Genomic DNA, 25,646 nt, shown 5'->3' on the forward strand with positions numbered 1-25,646 from the left:
CTGTTATGCGGAGCGTGCCCATAACCATGATGGCCGCTCAGCGACTTCCGGTGTACCGGCCGTCAGCTGGGGATTGGTCCGCAGCGCGCCTGCGTCACTGTATCCGTGCAGCTTGTTTATCTGTGACTGGGATCGGGCAGGTCAGTGTTGTTCATTGTTCTGTGTCTAATACTAATAATTGTGGGGTTACCTGTCGGAGTCACGTGGCTAATAATGCTGTGGGCCCTTTGTGCTGTAATGTGGCTAGTAACGCTGGGGACCCTCTGTGCTGTCCTGTGGCTAGTAGAGGTGTCCCTTTCCCTTTGTTATGAGACTTACATAGCTAAATATAGATACACAAGAGTGTAGGGGGGACCATGGGCTCATGTCAGCATTGTTCTAGGACAGGAGGTGGCATGTCTCCGGTGATGACAGGGTTAACACAGTATTTCCATCTGTGTCTCATGTAATGCACGTTTAACCCTTTATTTCCCAATGGTATGACACACCGGACCGCTGCCCACCCTGTGTATATGGATCTTTATTTGTTTGTGTATAGTAATGGCTTTGTGTAATACTTATACAGCGTATTGGCTTTTCTAGTGGTCATTTCTCCTAGTCATGTGATATCATGTGAGGGAATTAATCACATGAGCGTCCGCTCCTTATACCAGGAATCTTCTGATGCTATCACAGTTTGACTTGAAAACACGGACAAATGAAGTGTAAAATCTGCCATTTTTATTTGTCGCCTTTTAAAATACCGTATTGCTTGGTGGCTGTTGGCTGACCGGGCATGCTGGGAGTTGTAGTTTTGCAACATCTGCAGGTCCACAGTTTAGAGACCACTGTCCTACATGAATTGTATGAACAGCATCTCCCTCATAAATGCCTTTTATTGAAATGTTTCCTTTTAGAAGACTTTTTTTTATATAAAGATTACAGGGATTAAAGGGGAAAATGTAACTACAGACCCCCTAACTATATAACTACAGACCCCCTAACTATAGAACTACAGACCCCCTAACTATAGAACTACAGACCCCTAACTATATAACCACAGACCCCCTAACTATATAACTACAGACCCCCTAACTATATAACTACAGACCCCCTAACTATATAACCACAGACCCCCTAACTATATAACCACAGACCCCCTAACTATATAACCACAGACCCCCTAACTATATAACCACAAACCCCCTAACAATATAAGCACAAACCCCCTAACTATATAACCACAAACCCCCTAACTATATAACCACAAACCCCCTAACTATATAACTACAAACCCCCTAACTATATAACCACAGACCCCCTAACTATATAACCACAGACCCCCTAACTATATAACCACAAACCCCCTAACTATATAACCACAAACCCCCTAACTATATAACTACAGACCCCCTAACTATATAACTACAAACCCCCTAACTATATAACCACAAACCCCCTAACTATATAACTACAGACCCCCTAACTATATAACTACAGACCCCCTAACTATATAACTACAAACCCCCTAACTATATAACTACAGACCCCCTAACTATATAACTACAGACCCCCTAACTATATAACTACAGACCCCCTAACTATATAACTACAGACCCCCTAACTATATAACTACAGACCCCCTAACTATATAACTACAGACCCCCTAACTATATAACTACAGACCCCCTAACTATATAACTACAGACCCCCTAACTATATAACTACAGACCCCCTAACTATATAACTACAGACCCCCTAACTATATAACTACAGACCCCCTAACTATATAACTACAGACCCCCTAACTATATAACTACAGACCCCCTAACTATAGAACTACAGACCCCCTACCACTCCTGTGTATGGCATTATCTGCACCGCGTGATGGAAAACACTGACAGTTTGCATTGCAGGTTCCCATACTACGATTAATTTCTTCCATTACTTACCATTGCTAAGGGTGGGTTCACACCACGTTTTTGCAATACAGTTTTTTTTCAGGTTTTTGATAAAAAAAAAAAAAACGGATTCCTCAAAACCTGACTAAACTGTATCAAAACATGTGTACAAAGTTTTATCTGTATGCGGTTTGAAAAGTGATGTCCGGTTGCATCCGTTTTTTAAGAAAAAAAACGCATACGTTTTGAACTTTTCACTCCTTTCTGAATAAAGTTTCACTTGTTTGATTGAAATTCCAAGAAAAAAAACTGTGCAAAGTCAAAAACCGTATGCTAAAAACTGGATGGAACTGTACACACATACAATTCTGTACGGTTCCCATTGACTCCCATGTAAAAAAAAAAAACGTATACGGGTCAATACGGTTTTTCACCTGGATCAAAAACCGTGGTAGGCCACGGTTTTCTGTCCAGAAAAAAAAAGTGAAAAACCGTGTGGTGTGAAAAACGGAGACAACCGTATGCAATATGGTGCATACGGTTTTGAATGGAAAGTCTATGGCCACGGTTTGCTGTACAGTTGCATACGTTTTTTTTTTTTTTTTAAACCGTATCCAAAAGCTGTATAGAAAATCGTGGTGTGAACCCACCCTAACGTGACATGATGCGTATAGCACCTGCTATGCCACACAACCCTATAATGCGTTTTCACCCTTATCCCTATGTTCTGTATGGATCATATAAGGGGTTAGCACAGGCGCGTTCACTTTACTGTCTTCCCATACTTGGTCATCACGCCATAAACTCTTCTCTACTGTTCCAGCAATTGGTGAGGACCAAGCAGTCAAAATGGAACCTCTCACCTTGTTCAGTGTTTCCTAACCAGAGTGCCTCCAGCTGTTGCAGAACTACAACTCCCAGCATGTCGGAGTTGTTTGACTGGCTTTTTCTAATGAAAGCAATTGCAAAACCTATTGGTTATACACGCTTTACAACATATCAAACGTTTTTGTATCTGACAGTGCCCATTTAAAGGAGTAGTCCAGTCATGAAAAACTTATCCCCTATCCTAAGGGTAGGGGATAAGTGTCAGATAGCGGGGGGTCCGACTGCTGGGACCCCTCGCGATCTCTCGTACGGGACTCCGGCCCGATAGCGTGTGTCAACCACTGCACGAAGCGGCGGCCAACACCCTCAATACAGCGCTATGGCAGAGCCGGAGATTACCGAAGGCAGTACTCCGGCTCTGCCATAGAGTTGTATTGAGGGTGAATGTCAGCCGCCGCTTTGTGCGGTGGTCGACAAGCCCCCTTCCCGCGGGCTGCCAGGGCCCCATACAGGCCCCAGCGGTCGGACCCCCGCTATCTGAAACTTATCCCCTATCCTTAGGATAGGGGATACGTTTTTCAGGACTGGACTACTCCTTAAAAGTCCTTTTTCATTTTGTGGTTGCATACATTATTTTGTATGTCTTGCATTGTGTGGTATAAGTTTTGTAATATTAAACATTGTGTTTTTACTCGTAGGCTGGTCACAATGTCTGGTTTTTTTGACGCCATGCGCTGTTCAGAGTGCATAGACTGGGGAGAAAAGAGAAACACAATTGCTTCTATTGGAGCCGGAGTACTTGTAAGTTAGATTTATTAACCTTAGGGAAAATAGTGATGCATGTGGCACTAATTTTCTTTTCAGGGGATTGGGGTCCAGTGGGTGCCACCAGTGTCCACTATATACAGAAGCCATAGCACTGATATTAAAGGGGTAGTTTCACATTTTACTTGTTATCTCCTATCCAAAGGATAGGTGATAAGTGATTTTTTTTTTTTGATTGAAAGAGCTTTATTTTCCGTTCAGTCATTACAAGTCATACAATAAATTACAGTCACACAAAGCATGATAGTACAATACTCAGCAAAGGTTCCCTAAGCTATACATCGCACATCATGCTACTCTAACACTCCGCTCAATCCTGTAATAGAAAGCACAAGAGATCGAACAACAAAACAATACAATCTGTGATCGGGGTAGGGGTGTGGGCCACTATGTGGGGGTGGGGGGGGGGCGGATCACAGGGCCAAACTGCTGGGCTGTATCTTCAGGGAGACATGGGAGAAGGAGAGGGGTCTTCACTCCTCTTCTTCCTCATCAACGGCCGGGCTGTCCAAGATGGAATAGTCTCTAAGCAGGTTCTTGATGAACCTGCGGCAGTCCCGGACGGACATGTTTTCCCTGTTGATCACGAGGCGGTTCCTGGCAAGCCACACTGCGTCCTTAAAACAGTTCTTAAGGCGCCAGGCCTCCTGGATGGCCTCCACGTCGTGGGTCCCAGGTGTGAACAGACCTCCAACACGGTAAATGCTAGGCTACTTTTTAGGTGGTGCTATCTTGTGGTTCACACAAATCAATATGATCCAAGAAAAGAAAAGATGCACTCACCACGACCGGTAGCAGAAAAGCTTCTTTTAATATTGCAGTGTAGTAACAAGCAAGACCCTGGGAGCCAGTGCGGGAGTATGTGCAGGACGCTGCAGACGTCTCAGGTGTGACAGCTGTTTCACCCGCGCATGCAGACTTCGTCAGATCACTATGGGTGGTCTGACGAAGCCCACATGTGCGGGGGAAACAGCTGTCACACCTGAGACATCTGCAGCGTCCTGCACATACTCCCGCACTGGCTGCCAGGGTCTCGCTTGTTACTACACTGCAATATTAAAAGAAGCTTTTCTGCTACCGGACATGGTGAGTGCATCTTTTCTTTTCTTGGATGTTAAAAATATATAAATATTTATCCTTTTTATCCCTGACCTGCAGAATAAGGCTAACTCCCTGACCTGAACGGCCCTAAAAATGGGTCGGAGCACAACAGACTACACTGTCACCAACGGGTCCCAACGGATCCTATTGACTTGAATGGGGTCCGTTGGGGATCCGGTAATTTAGCAGAATTTATTGGAGAAAAAATGTAAATGTACTATTTTCTCCACATCCGTCATTTCAACAGACTTGCCGACGGAGCTCTGTATAACGGAGCCCAACGGCAATGTGAACGACCCCTAACCATGCCATTTTTTTCAGTAAATTCTGTAAGGTCTAACCCCAACAAATGCAAGTTTTTTTTCTATGTTACCCCACAATGAAAAGCACTGTTTAAATGAACTGTTGCCAAAAAAATCACTAGAGTAGGAAGGTGTCCGGGTATATGCTGCAGTCTGCGGTAGGGATCGACCGATTATCGGTATGGCCGATCCATCCATCCTTCCTGTAGTGTCCGGCGCCATTCCGGGTGGAGGGTGAACCGGTCCGGGCTGTCCTTCTCCGGGGGTCCTCTTCTCCACTCCGGGCAGGCTCCAGCCTAGTATGCTGCATAGACGCCGCTACGCTGTGACGTCAGGTGCGTCGCTGCGCATGGGCGTCACTGCGCAGCGGCGTCTATGCTGCGTTACTAGGCCGGAGCCTGCCCGGAGTGGAGAAGAGCACCCTCGGAGAAGAAGGACAGCCCGGACCGGTTCACCCTCCACCCGAAATGCCGAACACTACAGGAAGGATGGATGGCCCGGACCACCCTGACAGGTAGGGGAGAGAAGCGGGTGGCGGTGGCGGCCTATGGCACCGCAAAAGCCACTGCAGTGCATTGATTTAAAGCGCCCGCTTTAAATCAGTGCTCTGCAGCGGTGTCGAGGGGGGATAAATAGCCGATAACTTATACCGGAATATCGGTATAAGTTATTGGCTATAGGCCCTAAAAAAACGATATCGGTCGATCCCTAGTCTGCGGTACTTCCATCCTCTTGTCTACCATGTACACAAGCTGTAAAAGAAATTTCTATCTGTAGTGGAATCCGCTGCCTCTCTATCCATCAGATTGGTTGAAGTCTGGCTCACATAGACACCAGAATAACATATATAAAACAAGCAAAGCACTGGGGGGGGGTGGAGTATTTATAATACAAGTACAGCATTAATGTGATTATGGCATATGTCTAGTTTTTCACAGGTTGGTGGATCATCATTGATGCTGCTGTTAAATATCCTAATGAAAAACAACTGCATCACTCATACCATGCCTGCGGGGTCATAGCGACTGTAGCATTTTTAATGTAAGTCACCACACTTTTCTTCTTTTGTTTTAAAAGTTGTTTGTTTTTGTCATTTAAAAAAATTTTTTTTTTTTTTACATCATTCAAAATTTTTACTGCATACATCCATCATTAGAATTGAAGAATGTTTAAAGGAGTATTCCAGAGAAATGTGTTCCCTATTTAAAGGAGATCTGTAGTGCAATATAACTTATTCCCTATCCGGGGGGTCTGAGCGCTGGGGCCCCCTGGGATCTCCTGGACGGGGCCTCAGCAGTATGCTCGAAAAGGGGCGTTCCGTGACACGGCAGCCGTCACGCCCTCTCCATGTACCTTATAGAGATACATGGAGGGGGCGTGTTTGCCGCGGCTTTCTGCTGGGGACGAAACTTCACTTCCTGCAGACTGCAGCGGCCATGTCCAGGAGATCCCGGGGGGCCCAGCACTCGGACCCCCCGCGATATATGACCTATCCCCTATCATTTGGATAGGGTATAAATTATTTTGCACTGGAATACTTCTTTAACTGTTCAGGGCAGAGTTGAATGGGGAAAAAAACTATGAGTAGGATTTTAGCAAGAGAAAAAGAACAAACAAGTCCATAAAGAACATAAATAAACAAATCATCAGACATGTTCCAGTAAACAGCGTAAAGTAGTATAAAATACAATAATAATAGGATAACAAGGCATGAGTACAGTAGGTTCTAAAATGTAAGACATTGGGAACTACCATGAATAATTGATCTTTGTGTTCTCAAGTATATGGGTAAAGAACAAGGGGGAGGCACAAAAGGGAGAAAAAAATATGGGAATAGAAAAAAGGATGTTTACTGAATGAATCTACCAATTAGATACCCACAACATTCTCAAACAGTGGGGACATCCATGACCTCTGCTACTCAAAAAGTCACTTACTCCGCTGCTCAGCGTTTGGAACAAACTGTTCCGAACGTAGGAGCCGTCCCCGGGAGTTCGTGAGGTCATAGCCCCACCCCCTCATGACATCACACCCCACATGGGGGAAAGCTATAACGTCACGAGCTCCTGGCGCCGGCTCCAGCGTTCGGAACAGTTTGTTCCAAACGCTGAGCAGCGGAGTACTCCTTTAACGTTACAAATTCATGAAGTTGATCATCCTATTTTGCAGGATAAATGCAGTGTCCAATGGCCAAGTTCGTGGTGACAGCTATAGCGAGGGATGTATGGGACAAACAGGTAATAACAAGCATTCTGTATGTTGTACATTTGTTTGTGTATATGGTTTGTGACATAAAACTTTATCAATTAGCTTCATTTATTTTGTACCAACTTGTTTAGCACCAAAAACCTCATGTGTGATCTTTGGGCCTGTGAGCATTCCTGTTATGTAACTTTTACAATGCGGGAAGCTATTCTCACTCATGCAGTAAATGTATAGTGCAGGAAAGGTCCAACTCCTGATATTCCCATCAGCTGATTGAAGGGGCCATGATGCTTTGTTTACTAGAAATAACTTTAAACATTTGTAGTGGCTGTGCCTGGTACGACAGTTCTGTCCCATTCACTTAAATGTGACTAAGTTACAGAGAGCTGCAGTACCATGGCCTGCCACTACAAAATGTATGAAGCTATGCCTAGTAAACAATGAAGAGGCTGAGCAGAGCACCATGGCCCCTCCAATAAACTCATCAGTGGGGGGTGCTGATTGTCAGGCCCCCACCGATCGAATATTTATCTCCATCAATACAAAGTTTTCAGAAAACCCCTTAATATGTGCATGTTCTGTACTATGGATAAAGCATCAGTTCATAAAGTGAACAATATTAGTTAGAAGCCATATTTAAAGGGGTACTCCGGTGGAAATTTTTTTTTTTTTTTTAAATCAACTGGTGGCAGAAAGTTAAACAGATTTTGTAAATTACTTCTATTAAAAAATCTTAATCCTTCCAGTACTTATTAGCTGCTGAATACTACAGAGAAAATTATTTTCTTTTTGGAACACAGAGCTCTCTGCGGACATCACGAGCACAGTGCTCTCTGCTGACATCTCTGTCCATTTAGGAAGTGTCCAGAGCAGCATATGTTTGCTATGGGGATTTTCTTCTACTCTGGACAGTTCTTAAAATGGACAGAGATGTCAACAGAGAGCACTGTGCTCGTGATGTCAGTAGAGAGCTCTGTGCTCCAAAAAGAAAATCATTTCCTATGTTGTATTAAGCAGCTAATAAGTACTGGAATTTTTTAATAGAAGTAATTTACAAATCTGTTGATTTAAAAAATAAATAAATAAATAAAGTTTTCCACCGGAGTACCCCTTTAACCCCTTAAGGACACATGACGTTCTCATACGTCTCCATTTCCGAGTCCTTAAGGACACATGACGTATGAGAACGTCATGTGTTTTACCGGCCCCCCGCAACCATCTGGAGCGGAGCCGGTCCCCGATGCCTGCTGAAATCGTTCAGCAGGCATCGGGGCATATCGCCCAGGGGGGTCATGATGACCCCCCATGTCGGCGATGGCCGCAGATCGCTGGACAATTCAGTCCAGCGATCTGCGGCGGATTCCGGGTCAATCGGGTCTCCAGTGACCCGGTGACCCGGAATTATTGGCTGATCGGGGCCGTCAGAGACGGCCCCGAACAGCCAGAGCCAGCAGGGGTGAGGTAGCACTGGTGCCACCTCACGATCGCCCTGATTCGTCGGCCAGATTACCGGCCGTCCAATCAGGGCGCCTGCTGCGGGTGTCACTCCCGCAACCCGCTCTGCCCCTCTTCCGGAGGACGTGAGCGGGTGCGGGACGTGCACCCCGGGTGCTGGGGACCCCGATCCCCGGCGCCCCTGTTGGGATCGGGGCCCCAGGAGCAGCGGCGGCGGCGGAGACGACGAGGGACTGACCTGTGCGGCGAGGATCGTTGGAGGTGAGTGACAGCCTCCTGCTGTTGCTTAGCAACAGCTCCCAGCATGCAAAAAGGGCATGCTGGGAGCTGTAGTTATGCAACAGCAGGAGGCAGACCACCACAACTCCCAGCATTCCCTTATGGGCATGCTGGGATTGTAGTTTTGCAACAGCTGGAGGCACATTCTTTCTATGGAAAAGTGTACCTTCAGCTGTTGTGTAACTACAACTCCCAGCTTGCACAATCAGCTAAAGTGCATGCTGGGAGTTGTAGTGGTGCATCTGGTGGTTGCATAACTACAACTCCCAGCATGCCCGTTGGCTGTCGGTGACTGCTGAGAGTTGTAGTTTTGCAACAGCTGAAGGCACACTGAGTTAAGTAGCAAACCAGTGTGTCTCCAGCTGTTGCATAACTACAATCCCCAGCATCCCCAGCCAAAGTAGTATGCCTCCAGCTGTTGCATAACTACAAGACCCAGCATGCCCTTCCGCTGTCCGTACATGCTGGGGGTTGTAGCTTTTGCAACAGCTGAAGGCACACTGGTTGCAAAACACTGAGTTTGTTACCAAACTCGGTGTTTCACAACCAGTGTGCCTCCAGCTGTTGCAAAACTACAACTCCCAGCATGCACTGATAGACCGTACATGCTGGGAGTTGTAGTTTTGCAACAGCTGGATGTTCCCTCCCCCCCCCCCCCCCCAATGTGAATGTACAGGGTACACTCACATGGGCGGAGGATTACAGTAAGTATCCGGCTGCAAGTTTGAGGAGCGGCAAAATTTCTGCCGCAGCTCAAACTGCCAGCGAGAAACTACTGTGAACCCCCGTCCGTGCGACTGTACCCTAAAAACACTACACTAACACAAAATAAAATAAAAAGTAAAAAACACTACATATACACATACCCCTACACAGCCCCCCTCCCCAATAAAAATGAAAAACGTCTGGTACGCCACTGTTTCCAAAACGGAGCCTCCAGCTGTTGCAAAACAACTACTCCCAGTATTGCCAGATAGCCGTTGACTGTCTAGGCATGCTGGGAGTTTTACAACAGCTGGAGGCACCCTGTTTGGGAATCACTGGCGTAGAATACCCCTATGTCCACCCCTATGCAAGTCCCTAATTTAGGCCTCAAATGCGCATGGCGCTCTCACTTTGGAGCCCTGTCGTATTTCAAGGCAACAGTTTAGGGCCACATATGGGGTATCGCCGTACTCGGAAGAAATTGCCTAACAAATTTTGGGGGGTATTTTCTGCTATTACCCTTTTTAAAAATGTAAAATTTTTGGGAAAACAAGCATTTTAGGTAAAAAATATATATATTTTTTTACATATGCAAAAGTCGTGAAACACCTGTAGGGTATTAAGGTTCAAACTACCCCTTGTTACGTTCCCCGAGGGGTCTAGTTTCCAAAATGGTATGCCATGTGTTTTTTTTTTTGCTGTCCTGGCACCATAGGGGCTTCCTAAATGCGGCATGCCCCCAGAGCAAAATTCGCTTTCAAAAAGCCAAATGTGACTCCTTCTCTTCTGAGACCTGTAGTGCGCCAGCAGAGCACTTTTCACCCCCATATGGGGTGTTTTCTGAATCGGGAGAAATTGGGCTTCAAATTTTGGGGGGTATTTTCTGCTATTACCCTTTTTAAAAATGTAAACATTTTGGGAAAACAAGCATTTTAGGTAAAAAATATATATATATTTTTTTTACATATGCAAAAGTCGTGAATCACCTGTAGGGTATTAAGGTTCACTTTACCCCTTGTTACGTTCCCTGAGGGGTCTAGTTTCCAAAATGGTATGCCATGTGTTTTTTTTTGCTGTCCTGGCACCATAGGGGCTTCCTAAATGCGGCATGCCCCCCAAAAACCATTTGTCGCTCCTTCCCTTCTGAGCCCTCTACTGCGCCCGCCGAACAATTAACATAGACATATGAGGTATGTGCTTACTCGAGAGAAATTGGGTTTCAAATACAAGTGAAAATTTTCTCCTTTTTATCCCTTGCAAAAATTCAAAAATTGGGTCTACAAGAACATGCGAGTGTAAAAAATGAAGATTTTGAATTTTCTCCTTCACTTTGAGGCTATTCCTGTGAAACACCTAAAGGGTTAAAACACTTATTGAATGTCATTTTGAATACTTTGGGGGGTGTAGTTTTTATAATGGGGTCTTTTATGGGGTATTTCTAATATGAAGACCCTTCAAATCCACTTCAAACCTGAACTGGTCCCTGAAAAATAGCGAGTTTGAAAATTTTGTGAAAAATCGGAAAATTGCTGCTGAACTTTGAAGCCCTCTGGTGTCTTCCAAAAGTAAAAACTCATAAATTTTATGATGCAAACATAAAGTAGACATATTGTATATGTGAACCCAAAAAAAATATATTTTGAATATCCATTTTCCTTACAAGCAGAGAGCTTCAAAGTTAGAAAAATGCTAAATTTTCATTTTTTTCATGAAATTTTGGGATTTTTCACCAAGAAATGATGCAAGTTACCATAAAATTTTACCACTAAGTTAAAGTAGAATATGTCACGAAAAAACAATCTCGGAATCCGAATGATAACTAAAAGCATTCCAGAGTTATTAATGTTTAAACTGATAGTGGTCAGAATTGCAAAAAACGCTCCGGTCCTTAAGGTGTAAAATGGCCTGGTCCTTAAGGGGTTAAGAATGTGTGTTATGAGTTTAAATAGTCTGTTTGCTTAGTAAATGTGATATGACCTTTTTTCTTTTTGTGTTTTCCATTCTCACGCGTATAGGTGCTCGAATTTGGCTTTTCTCAGGTTTTATGTTGGCCTTTGGCTCTCTGATTGCTTCCATGTGGATACTGTTTGGTGGTTATGTAGCCCAAAGTAAGTATGATAAAAGCTATAAGTGCACAAATGCACCACTTTCACAGCAACACCAAGCCACAGAAAATATACTTGTTACAAACCTGTCCCACAATTTTTTTTTCTTTTTCTCAAATATAGAAAAAGTAAAAATGGCCGCACATGCACATGTATGCTGGGTCTGGCACATCCACATGTATGCTGGGCTGGGTTGTTCCTCCCATTGGTATTGGTGTCATGGTAGTTACATTTTAAGTTAGGGACTTAACTTGCATTGCATTATTTGCCCATGAAGTGACAAGTGGGTTTGCACACCTTGATCAATATGTATACTAACTATATAATGTTAGTTTTTGTAATTTTGGCTGAGAAGCAGTAGATCAGCGTACACCATGTGGATGTGCAGCCAGGTCTTTTCTCTATCGGCTCCATTGGGGGACACAGACTGTGGGTGTATGCTGCTGTCTCTAGGATGTGTGACACTATGGTAATAAAAAAAGGTCGGCTCCTCCCAGCAGGATATACCCGCCTTCAGGCCCTGAGCTAATCAGTTTAAGCTTAGTGTCTGAAGGAGGTGGACATGGTCTGGAATTCTCCAGATCAGGTCTTCTGATATTTAGTTTTCCTAGCATAGGGACGTGTTAGTTTTTTATTCCTTTTTCTTTCCTGTTTTCAGGTGGGGACTCAGGGACTCCGGTTCCCTGTTTCCCCATTGCGAGTAAGGGGGCACAGACATTGCGTATATGCGCTGTTCACCCCACCTCGCCAACGGTCAGCGCCTGGGTTGGTACCTCATGCGTCCGGGTCCCCCTATTTCCCTGCTCGCCTCGCTCGCGCATAGCAGCCAGGCGTGATGCAGGTAACTAAAGCTGACTGAAGACTCCATTAGGTAAGTTCTTCTGACTGAGGTAAGTACTTTCCCCCCTTTTCTCCTTAGGTACGGTCTTGCAACCTCTGGAGACCCCCTGTTTTTGGCCCACCTTTCAGGTTATGGGGCTGACTTATACAGGGGCTGGACTTTTATTCTGGGGGAGCAGTGGCACCTTAGGGGGCATGTCATCTATGTTTTACATTGGGCACTTCACTGTGTGTGTGTGTGTATGTGGTTACTGGCGGCTGTGTCTGCAGCACCTTATAGGCGGCTGACAGCCGCGGCGCTGGTACGGGCTGGGCGCTCTCAGCGCCGGCTTACTTTCACTTCTCCGGCAGTCTCTGCTGGCGTATAGGCCGCCCGCTCTATTCCCCGAGCGCATATGCGGCTGACATGTGCGCTCGGTACAAGGAGCGGGCGCCATTACAGCTTCTTCCCACAGGGCTGTCGGAGCTCTTCAGAGGCGCGAAGTAGCCTCCAATCAGCGCCGTGGGCATGATTTTCAGTTAAGAGGGGCCAATTAGTCAGTGCCTCTGCTTCAGGCACGCCCTTCTCTCTCTATTGGCTAGCCTGTTTCTTACACTCTAGCTGCACAGAGCCGAGTTCTCCTCACTGCAGCTGCCAGGGGACACAGACTAGGGTGAGAAAGTTCCTGTCTCTTTTCTCATTATGTCCGTACCCAGAGCTGTTCCTCCCTCTAAACAGAAACCTGCTTCATCAGTGACTTATTTTGGTTTGCCCTGCCTGCTCCACTGCTCCCCCAGACCCCCTGTTACCCCCTGATGCCCTTTCGGTCCCGGTGGATTCAGCCCCTCCACCAGCCTGGGATTCTTCCCTGACCCAGTATATGGCAGACTTGACCCAAGTCTCCCGTTTGGTGGCTGAGGCCTCCCGGGAAGTGGTGTCCGCCTTGAAAGGGTCTTCCTTGCGCAGGGCCTCTGAGAGGGCCCGCTCCTCGTCCCCACATACTTCACGCTCTCACAAGCGTACTAGGGGTGCCTCGTCTGACTCTTCCATTGAGTCTTCAGATAGACGTGGGTGTTCCCCTCGTGGGTCCGGCCCCCCCTGTCATCTGGGCACAAACGTCGCTCCTCCAGAGGACGTTCTCGGAGTCACCGCTCTGCCACGCCAGAGCCGTGTACCTGGTCAGGATTGCCCCCCTCCAGGACTGCCTCTACTCGTTCACATTCTCCTGGTGAACTGGCGGACGAGGCTTCCGAGCCGGCATCTGACTCAGAGGACCGCTTGGATTCAGTTGAAATGGTGAACTCATTGGTGACAGCCATAAGAGACACCTTTCACTTAGAGCAGTGTTTTTCAACCACTGTGCCGCGGCACACTAGTGTGCCATGACATAGTGTAAGGTGTGCCGTGGGAAAAACACCCGCCGGGTGTTTTTGCCGCGGGACATCTCTGTGTCCCGAAAGTTGCTTTCTGGACACAGGGATGCCTCTATTAAGTACCTGCGGCCCCGCATTTACTTTAAAAACGCGCGGACCGACAGGAGGTAGCGCGCGAAGTGACGTCACTGACGTCCCATACGTGCGCCCATAGCAACAATCGCGGAGGACCGGAGGAGCAAGGACGCGCGCTGTCAACTTGGTAAGTGTTACCAGCGGCGCGTCTCCTTCGGTGTTCCGAAGTGGGGCAGTACACAGGCATACAGCCTTCAGTAATACACTGTATGACTGAAGGCTGTATGTCTGTGGGGGGACTATACTGCACCTAATGTGGGGAAACTATACTGCACCTAATGTGGGGGGGACTATACTGGGCCTAATGTGGGGGAACTGTACTGCACCTAATGTAGGGGAACTATACTGGGCCTAATGTGGGGGGACTATACTGGGCCTAATGTGGGGGGACTATACTGGGCCTAATGTGGGGGGACTATACTGGGCCTAATGTGGGGGGACTATACTGGGCCTAATGTGGGGGGACTATACTGGGCCTAATGTGGGGGGACTATACTGGACCTAATGTGGGGGAACTATACTGGACCTAATGTGGGGGGGACTATACTGGGCCTAATGTGGGGGAACTACAACCTAATGTGGGGGTAACTATACTGCCAACCTAATGTGGGGGAAAATAAGATATATGCAAGATAAGATATATGCAGTGTGCATAGGAATTTGTTTATTACTTTATTTGTATTTGTATATTACTTTATATATAGTCAATATAGGCCAGTGTTTCCCAACCAGTGGGCCTCCAGCTGTTGCAAAACTACAATTCCCAGCATGCCCGGACAGCCAAAGGCTGTCCGGGCACGCTGTGAGTTGTAGTTTTGCAACAGCTGGAGGCACACTGGTTGGTAAATACTGATATAGGCACAGAGTAAAATGTTTTTAACATTTTCTAATGGTGGTGTGCCTCGTGATTTTTTTCAGGAAAAAAATGTGCCTTTGCACAAAAAAGGTTGAAAAACACTGACTTAGAGCAGTGTCTCCCAACCCAGTCCTCAAGGCACACCAACATTCCGGGTTTTTTCAGTTACTCCATTGGAATAGAACAGGGAAAAATTAAAATCCTGGACTGTTGGTGTGCCTTGAGGACTGGGTTGGGAAACACTGACTTAGAGGACCCAGGATCTTCGGATGTCACTCCAGGAGTATCCTTTCATCGTGCTAAGCCAGCACCTCAAAGGTTCAGCTCTCACGCTGACTTTGACAACATTCTGGAATCTGCATGGAAACATCCAGACAAGAGGGAATCAAGACGATTCAAGAACGTTATCCATTTGACAAGGACTTTGTCACTAAGGTGGTTTCCCCTCGCTCAGTGGATCCACCAATCTCCCAGATCTCGAAGGCGACTACACTGCCACTGGCAGATGCCGCTGCCTTCAAGGATTCCACGGACAAGAAGGTAGAATCCTTAGCCAAGTTTGCCTCTGAAGCAGCTGGCTCTTCTCTTCTTCCCATCTTCGCCTCGACATGGGTGTCCAAGGCCCTGACGGAGTGGTGCCAAAAGCTCCATCAGGATGTCTTAGCGGGATCCCCCCCCCCCCCCCAGAGGATCTATCTGCTCTGGCTCTCCACTGCTCTACAGCTGGGGACTTCCTGTGTGCAGCTTCCATGCAGTCAGCCCGTTGTTCTGCATTTGCTGTGGGTCACCTAGCAGCTCTTCGCCGCTCTATGTGGCTTAAAGCTTGGAATGCGGATGCCGCTTCCAAAAGGTCTGTCACTGAGCTTCCTTTTACGGGTGGCTGTCTTTTTGGAAAGCGCCTTGATGAGATTATCTCTGAGGCGACGGGAGGTAAGAGTTCCTTGTTGCCTCAAAATAAGGCTCGCCCTACTTCCCAAAGGAAGTCCTCTTCCTTTCCGACCTTTGGCTCCAGCAAAGGGTCTGGGCAGGCACCTTCACGGGACAAGAAGGCTCCCTCGTTCCGGGCGCGGCATGAAGTGAGGCCCCCACCCGCGGTTTCTTCTCGGGTGGGAGGTCGTCTTACTTTTTCGAGACATCTGGACCTCACACATTCAGGACTCTTGGGTCAGGGACGTGGTGTCCAACGGTAACCGAATCAAATTCGCCTCCCTTCCGAGGGATCGCTTTTTTCGATCCCGGGCCCCCCCCCCGGTCTCCTTCTCTGGCGAAGCAATTTTGAGAGGCATTCCAGTCTCTGCTTCTCCAGGGGGTTATCGTTCCCGTTCCTCCAGGGGAACGGTTTCGGGGTTTCTATTCAAATCTTTTTGTGGTTCCCAAGAAGGACGGTTCTGTGCGTCCAATCCTAGACCTCAAGCGTCTCAACCGCCATCTTCTTAACCGCCACTTCCGAATGGAATCTCTCCGTTCGGTGGTGGCGTCCCTGGAACAAGGGGAATTTCTTTCATTGGTGGACATAAAGGATCCTCAGTCGGTCCTCACCCGACCCCGGCGAGTGGTCTCTACATCCAGAGGTCTTCGCGCAACTCTGCGACCTCTGGGGCATTCCGGACATGGACCTCTTCGCGTCCCGACACAATCGGAAGATCCTTCCTTTTTTGTCCAAGTCCCGGGACCCTCAGGATCTGGCAGTGGACGCCCTAGTGATTCCTTGGGCGGAGTTTGCCCTACCCTATCTGTTCCCTCCCCTTCCGCTCCTTCCCAGGGTTCTGAGGAAGCTCAAAATAGAGGACGTCCCCGCCATTCCGGTAGCTTCAGATTGGCCCCGAAGGTCATGGTGCGCCGACGTAGTCAGGCTCCTGGACGACGTTCCACTGCGCCTGCTCTCCGTCCGGACCTGCTCTCTCAGGGTCCTCTTTGCCACCCCAATTTACAGTCGCTGCATTCGCGGTTTTGAGGGCCCGCGGGTTCTCTTCCCAAGTCATTCACACCATGCTCAGGGCTCGTAAGCCCTCCTCCGCAAGAATTATTTTCGTTTATGATTATTTTATTTATAATTATTGTCGTTGGTATGAAGCTCAGGACTTATCCCCTGTAACCTTCTTGGTTCCCTGTCTTCTCTCCTTTTTGCAGTCGGGTTTGGAACTGGGGTTGTCTCTCAGTTCCCTTAAAGGTCAGGTTTCGGCCTTTGCTATTCTTTTCCAGCAGTCCCTGGCTTCTAATTCTCATGTCTGGATCTTCCTTCAAGGAGTGGCGCATGCTGTTCCTCCTTATCAGTCACCCTCTCCCCCTTGGGACTTGAATTTGGTTCTGAGTGCCCTCCAGGGTGCACCCTTTGAGCCCCTTAGAGAGGTGTCTCTCCGCCTCCTTTCTTGGAAAGTGGCGTTTCTTGTTGCTATCACCTCCATCCAGAGGGTGTCTGAATTGGCAGCTCTCTTCTGCCGTTCTCCGTTTCTAGTGATCCACCAGGACAAGGTTGTTTTCCGGCCAGATCCTTCCTTTTTGCCTAAGGTGGTTTCGGCCTTTCATCTCAAAGAGGACATTGTCCTCCCGTCTTTTTGTCCTGCTCCTTCTCATCCTAAGGAGCGCTTACTACACAAGCTGGATGTAGTTCGGGCTGTTCGGTCTTATCTCTCCATCACTTCTTCGTTTCGTCAGTGTGATTCCTTTTTCGACCTTACGGAAGGTCGTCGCAAGGGACAACCTGCTTCCAAGGCCACCGTTTCTCGGTGGATCCGGTCTGCCGTTTCGGAAGCCTATCGCTGTAAGGGGAAGATTCCTCCTTTCAGGGTTGTGGCTCATTCTACCCATTCTGTTGGGGCATCCTGCGCTCTCCAGAAGAGAGACTTGGCCTCGCAGATTTGCAAGGCGGCTACCTGGTCGTCTTTGCACACTTTCTCGAGGTTCTACCAAGTTCATACTTTTGCATCGGCTGATGCTAGTCTGGGTTGTAAAGTGTTACAGGCGGCAGTGGATTGGCTGTCTGCCTTACTGCTTATCTGCCCACCCAAGGGACGGCTTTGGTATGTCCCATGGTCTGTGTCCCCCAATGGAGCCGATAGAGAAAAGGAGATTTTTGTTTTCATACTCTTGAAAAAGCTAGGTCCAACTAGCGAAACGTTGAGCCAGAGGAGGAGATTTTAGCTCAGTCCCATTGTTATAAAATGGATGGATCACGGTGTGCAGTGACACTATGTCTATAGACGGTGTCAGAGCAGAGTACTGAAAACTGAACTCCGTGATTAAGACCATCCTGCATAGAATGCATTAAAAAACTTTACTAATAGGGACTGTAATTTTATACACATATTGCCACCTAGTGGAAATTTTTGAGCACCTTTTAATATTAATTTGTAATCATTAAAAGCTAAGTTTTAGACCGTAGAGGGTCTCTATTCAGGGTTTCCCTGAGGGGACATACATCCCCAAGGTTGTTGTTTGGTATATAAGTGCCCGTAGACCCTCTAGGGGGTATTTGTGAATTTACCATATTAGTTTAGTCGCACGTCTCTGCACCCTTTCCATCTCCGCAGTGTCCCTTTTATGGACAGGCGACCAAAACCAAATAGCATATTCCAGGTGAGGCCGTACCAATGCTTTATAAAGGGGGAGTATTATGTCTCTGTCCCTTGAGTCCATACCTCTTTTTATACATGACAATATCCTGCTGGCTTTGGAAGCAGCAGCCTGACATTGCATGCTAGTCTGTAGTCTGTGATCTACAAGTACACCCAGATCCTTCTCTACCAGTGACTCTTCCAGTTTAATCCCCCCCTAAGCCATACGACGCATGCATGTTATTAGTAACCAGATGCATAACTTTACATTTATCCACATTGAACCTCATTTGCCAAGTGGATGCCCAGACACTTAGTCTATCCAAGTCATCTTGTAACCTATACACATCCTCTATAGACTGTACCGTGCTACAAAGCTTGGTGTCATCTGCAAAGATAGAAACAGAGCTGTTAATGCCATCCTCTATATCATTGATAAATAAATTAAACAACAGCGGGCCCAGTACAGAACCTTGGGGTACACCACTAATTACCGGGGACCAATAAGAGTACGAATCATTGACCACCACTCTCTGGGTACGATCCATGAGCCAGTGTTCAATCCAGTTACAAACTAAAGTTTCCAAGCCCAAAGACCTTAACTTACCTGTCAGACGACTATGAGGGACAGTATCAAATGCTTTAGCAAAATCCAGAAACACTATATCCACAGCCATTCCTCTGTCAAGGCTGTGGATATGTATTCCTGTATGTAATCCCTTATAAGTCCTTCAAACAATTTACCCACAATGCACGTTAAACTTACCGGTCTATAGTTTCCTGGGGAAGACCTCGAGCCCTTCTTGAAGATTGGTACCTCATTCGCCGTGTGTCAGTCCCTTGGCACAATACCAGACACCAGAGAATCTCTAAATATCATGAACAAGGGTACAGATATTACTGAACTTACCTCTCTAAGAACTCTTGGGTGTAGTCCATCCGGCCCTGGAGATTTGCTTACATTTACTTTACTTAACTTACCTTGTACCATCTCTACTTTAAGCCAGTTCAGTACATTACATGATGTGTTACCAGCACTGACCTGGCCAATGTCAGCTCCTTTTTCCATAGTGTATACAGAACTAAAGAACCCATTCAGTAGCTCCGCCTTCTCTTGATCGCCTGTGACAACCTCCCCATTATCATTATTAAGGGGTCCTACATGCTCTGTCCTTGGTTTTTTTGTATTTATATATCTAAAAAAATATTTAGGATTAGTTTTGCTTTCTTTGGCCACCTGTCTCTCATTTTGAATTCTTGCTGTTTTTATTACATTTTTACAGATTTTATTAAGCTCCTTGTACTGTTTAAATGTTATAGCTGACCCATCAGATTTGCATTTTTTGAAGGCAATTTTTTTGTTGTTTATTGCTCTTTTAACATCATTTGTCAGCCATGTAGGATTTAGTTTTAATCGTTTATATTTGTTCCCCTTTGGTATATATTTAGCTGTATAGTTATTTAGAGTTGATTTAAAGATGTCCCATTTACCTTCTGTATCAGTATTTGACAACACCTCCCCCCAGTCTATGTCCTGTAATGCAGCTCTCAGCCCAGGGAAATTTGCCTTTTTAAAGTTATATGTTTTTGCCTTCCCCGCCTGTCTTTGTTTTCTACATTTTAAGTCAAAAGTAACTATATTGTGGTCGCTATTACCAAGGTTTTCCCGCACAGTTACATTACCAACCAGCTCTGCGTTGTTGGAAATGATCAGATCCAACAAGGCATCACTTCTTGTTGGGTCCTCCACAAACTGGCCCATAAAATTATCCTGCAATAAATTTAGGAATTTTCTCCCCTTTGTAGTTTTAGCCAACCCCGGACCCCAATCTATATCTGGATAGTTAAAATCTCCCATTATTACCACTGTACCTGCCCGGGCGGCCCTCTCTATTTGTTTATGAAGCCGAACTTCTATCTCTTCAGTGATATTAGGGGGTCTGTAGATTACACCAAATACTATTTTTTCAATATTTCTCTCCTTTTGTAATTCTCCCCACAGTGATTCCACATCCTCAGAATCATCACACACTATGGCATCGTTCACACTGACTTTCATACCACTTCTTACATACAGACAGACTCCACCACCTTTTCTGTTCATTCTATCCTTGCGAAACAATGTAAACCCCTGCAGATTGACAGCCCAGTCATGCGAGGAGTCCAGCCATGTCTCAGTGACCCCAACTATATCAATATGTTCCTCCAGTATCAAGGCCTCAAGATCCCCCATTTTATTTGCTAGGCTTCTGGCATTTGTGAACATACACTTTACATTTCCATTAAGTTTTACACATATAGTCTCACTAATGGGATTTTCAGAGTTATTGGGGTTAATGTTATTATTTGAGTTATAAGGGCTAATTATACTATTTAAGTTATTGGGGCTAATGGGATTTTTTGAGTTATTGGGTCTAACGTTATTTTTTAAGTTATTGGGGCTAATGGGATTTTTTGCGTTATTGGGTCTAACGTTGTTATTTAAGTTATTGGGGCTAATGGTATTTTTTGAGTTAATGGGGCTTATTGTAGTTATTGAGTTATTGGGGCTAATGGAATTTTTTGAATTATTGGGGTTACAATTTTTACAATTTTAGTAACCCTTTAAGTGTAAAAACCTTTAGAGGTTCCTGTAAAATAAAACATAGCTAAAAATCATCTGCATGGAACATGCAGGGAATTAGAGAAAACAAAGGCCACAACTGAATTGTAGACACATTGGAGTGTGACTATCTTTCTCAAGTTGTGTACACTGCAATCAATTTTTGTATACATTTGCATGAAAAATTGGGCAGTATTTCTTTTCATTTGCATAGTTTTTCTGGAGGGTTTGCGCATGCAACATAATACATTGATTGCATAAATTTTTAAAAGAAGGCGCAACCGAAGAACAAACGTGCATCAATAAACATCCCACATCCTACGCCACCTAGGGAGGAGAGTATACCTGCGCAATTATTTGCTGAAAAATAATTTTTACACAGATGATAAAATGTAACTAATCTATTAACAATGGTTAAATGCCAGCTGGATGTTCCTATTGTAGGATTATCACATGACAAAAGTTTCAAAATAGGCCCAGATTTATAAAACAGTCTGGTTTTGCCCATAGCAACCAATCACAGCTTTCATTTTACCAGAGCTTGCTTGCAAATATATGAAAGCTGAGCTTTGGTTCTTATGTGCAAAACCAGACCGTTTCTTTCCTCAGGCAGATTGTACCCATCATAGTGCATCATGAAGGTCACCTTGTAAATGGTTTTGCTTTCCTTGCAGATGCTGAAGTGGTGTATCCCGGTATAGCTGTTTTTTTTCAAAATGCTTTTATATTTTTTGGGTGAGTAAATATGTTTATTTCCATTCTTGTTCTTAATCCCTTTGGCGACCTGCATTGTACATGAATGGTGCTGGTGATAAGTGCCCAATGCCATGCATTTATGCTGATTTGATTGCAGGGGCACATCGGTTGTGCTGGTGCAATTGCAGCATCCTGTTAAGGCACACCTAAGGGGTTAAGCTACATGATACTATATAACACTGTGTTTATTTGTGTTAACGTTTTTGACAGTTTAAAAAAAAATCTATATACCTGCTTAAACAGAACCTGTCATTATGAAAAACCTTTGACATGTCAAAAGTTTTCATCAAAAGTTTTCATCTGCTGAACAGAATGAGCTGAGAGAAGTTCACCTTCAGCGCGTTCCCTCCCGGCTCCATGTCATGTGATCGAGACACAGAATGGCCATTTAAAGGGGTTTTTCAAGTTGTGTTTTCAGTGATGTACTCAGCCTAGGGTAAAAAATGAACTATATGCTTACCTTCCTCACTCCCACCTCTGCTGCCATTCTTCCAGAGCCAGTCCTGCTGCACAGTGCTTGCTGTGTTTGAGTTGGCATGTGTCCTGCCCGCTCAGCTGCCACAGCAGTGGATGTGATCATACCAGATCAGCCAAGTGTGTAAATCACCTTCCCCTCATGCTGCCATGGCAGTGCTTCCTTAATCTCCAGCTGGCCCCAAGGATGACATGTCAACATATTGCTGTCAGAAGCTAGTATAGAGAAACTGGAAGGAGACCAGGGAAAGCATGGCCACAGGAATGCCAGGGGATCAGTAAGGTGAATAGTGTTAAACTATTTTTTGGAAAATAGGATATGCTGTGAATTCCTCCTTTTCCGTAATGAATATAATGGTGAAAATTTGCAACAAATCCATGCATTTTTCACAGCAGACATAGACATGCTGCAGACTTACAAATCCACACTGCAGGTAATTGACCATATAGAGGCTTTCTGCTGCATGTGGATGAGATTTGTTAAAGGGGTACTCCGCTGTTCAGCGTTTGGAACAAACTGTTACAAGCGCTGGAGCCGGCACGGGGAGCTTGTGACGTCAGCCCCGCCCCCTCATGGTGTCCCGCCCCGCCCCCTCATGACTTCACACCCCGCCCCCTCAATGCAAGTCTATGGGAGTGGGCTTGACCACAGGGCATGACATCATGAGGGGGCTGGGCTATGACGTCACGAGCTCCCAGCTCCAGCGTTCAGAACAGTTTGTTCCAAATGCTGAGCAGCGGAGTACCCCTTTAAAACACTACATTCCTGACACTGTAATCTGCAGTGGGTTTTTCTGGTTCACTAGTAAGCTTATTCATCCTATAATACTTCCGTCTTTTTTTTATACTAACATTTAACATTAATTCATTAGTGCTGGGCGATATACCGGTACATACCGAATACCGGTTTGTTCTTTCTGTTCGATATGAATTTTTCCCTATACAGCAATACCAGTTGCCCCCCCCCCCCCCCCCAGAATGAATGAACTATCAGCCGCTGCGCTGACCCCACATTGGGGAACTAATGATATGTGACCCTTGGACACTGCTCCCCCCCATCCTCCTGTGAGCCGCCGCTGCTTTAAATGAATGAGTTGCGTGCCGCAGCGCTGGAAATGATTAATAAAGGGTATTATGAACTAGGACAAAGTAACAAGGGTGGCAGAATTGATTTCCATCTGAGAATAGACCACTAAATTAATTCCAACCCCACACAGACATGGCCTGATGTGACAGAGGAGTTTGTGGGCATTTGCAACCATTGTGATCCATATAATTTACACTGCTGCACAGTGCAGGACCACGTTTAGGAAACTCTGTCTCAAGATAACTTGTTAAATAGCTTGTATTTTTCTTATATTATGCAATTTCAAAATATGCCTCCCATTTTGGCTACATATTGTTAAACAAGAACAAAAACATTTAGTGCGACAAACAGCAAAAGGGACAACTAGGGTAGTGGCGAATACTTGTTGATAGCATGTTATTTATGCGAAACTTATATTCTTTCAATTTCTGAATACTGAATATATTTTATGCTCTTTTACAGGGGACTGGTTTTCAAGTTTGGTCGGACTGAAGATTTATGGCAATAAATGTTACCCAAAATATCACTTTGCACATTTTCTAATACACATTCCCAGTAAACTTATACACTCATTGACAAAAAAATAATGTACCCAGATAGCAACGTTGGATTGCTGTAAAACATTACATACAGTTATGTCTAAGGCAAATATGTAAACAAGTACAGCCGTGGTCTGCTTAGATGCTCAGTCTTGCTCCAATAGGGTGTAGAAATGCACCCCTTGCTACTTTTAGGGCATGTTACTCTTGGTGAAAGATTGACTGGTAGACATGCACTACACTTTGTTCACTTGACGGTCTTGTAGGTCACATCATTGGACTGATAGAAGCAGTATGGTCATTTCGACATATTGCCTGCCATTTATGCTGTTCTGGCTAAGCCACTAGGAGGTGTGGGGATCAGTTATAATGTGAGGGCACGCACACACAGTAAACAGGCTCCGGCCGTCCCAGGCAGATTACCATTAGAGAGAGGGTCGATCTGCCAACAAGAACAAGCAGTTTAGTTGTTTACCGTTTTGTTGTTGTTGGCCACCATCCAGACACAGGGTGTGCCTGGACCATTTGAAAATGCTTAGCAGAAGCAAATTTGGTATTGAACCACCCATTACATGTTCTGGAATTGGCAACCATCCGCTGTTTCCTTATTTTACAGTGGTGTCCTGAACGAGAAACCTAGACTACGACGGACTGGAACCGTATAGTCTAGTGTTGAATCAAGGTTTTGTTTAGGATCCCACAGTGGTCGGGTTTGAGTTTGGAGGCCTCATGTGGGCATCAATCCTGCCTTTGCTGTTGAGCAACACACAGCTTCATCTGCTGGAGTGATGATCTGGCACCCCTGGTAGTGATACTGGGGATGTGCAGAACATCCTGTTGGCTACATGTGCTGCCTCATATGGTAGGGACTACACAACACAGAAATTTCTCCACCAGATTGCAACACTTTCTTGGCCTGCCTAGTCGCCAGATTTAATGCCATTCAAGCATTTATGAGACCGACTGGGACAACATTTTTGGCAGCCTACAAGTGTGCAGGATGTACAGGTCCAGCTGAAACATCTGTACAAACATGTGCCATAGGATGCCATACCGAACCTGTATGCTTCTAGGCCCAACTGTATCTCATCTTGTATCCAGGCTAGAGGTGGCTCAATATATTTATCCTTTTGCTATAATATTGTAATAACTTACACCATCATTACAGTTACACATTAAAACTACTGTTTTACTTGAGGCCAACAACTCCTTGGTGCATTATTTTATTTTCTGCCAGTGAGTGTATAAGACCTTTTTAAGACCCCAGACTCTTTGCTACTCATGAATGTTGAATAAATACATTTATTGCAAGTTGTTAACTTTATGCAAATCTTTGCATTTTGTGTTTAAAATACTCTCTTGAGTCTATTTGTGGTTTTTGTAAGAAAAATAAAAGAAGCGTTTAATAAAACTTGTGTTTAAAAATGGTTTACAATTTCATTCATAAAAACAGAACCAGATAAAGAACACACATTTCTTTTCATTATATCTTTTCATGTGACACCGTTGAAGAAATGACCCTCTGCTACAATGTAAGGTAGTGAGTGTACAGCCTGTATAATAGTGTGTAATGTTGTGTCCCCTCAAAATATCCCAATACAGCCATTAATGTCTAAACCATGGTAACAAAAGTGAGTCCACTTTGGAAATATCCAAATTGGACTCAGTTTCAATATTTTGTGTGTGGCCTCCATTATTTTCCAGCACTGCCTTAAAGGGGTACTCCGCCCCTAAACATCTTATCCTCTATCCAAAGGATAGGGGA

The 25,646-nt window shown here is 45.4% G+C and overlaps 1 protein-coding gene across 1 annotated transcript; it reads left to right on the forward strand.

The window, feature by feature from the left end:
- Position 1: 1 nt before the first annotated feature.
- On the forward strand, positions 2–25,309 carry TMEM50A (transmembrane protein 50A). The gene is made up of 7 exons (XM_056557070.1): positions 2–140; positions 3,407–3,509; positions 5,865–5,977; positions 7,106–7,173; positions 11,596–11,688; positions 21,700–21,760; positions 23,805–25,309. The coding sequence occupies exons 2-7, from the start codon at positions 3,417–3,419 to the stop codon at positions 23,848–23,850; spliced, it is 474 nt and encodes a 157-aa protein (XP_056413045.1). The 5' UTR covers positions 2–140; positions 3,407–3,416; the 3' UTR covers positions 23,851–25,309.
- Positions 25,310–25,646: the final 337 nt, after the last annotated feature.

Source organism: Hyla sarda, chromosome 2 (assembly GCF_029499605.1).
Source record: "Hyla sarda isolate aHylSar1 chromosome 2, aHylSar1.hap1, whole genome shotgun sequence".
NCBI lineage: Eukaryota > Metazoa > Chordata > Amphibia > Anura > Hylidae > Hyla > Hyla sarda.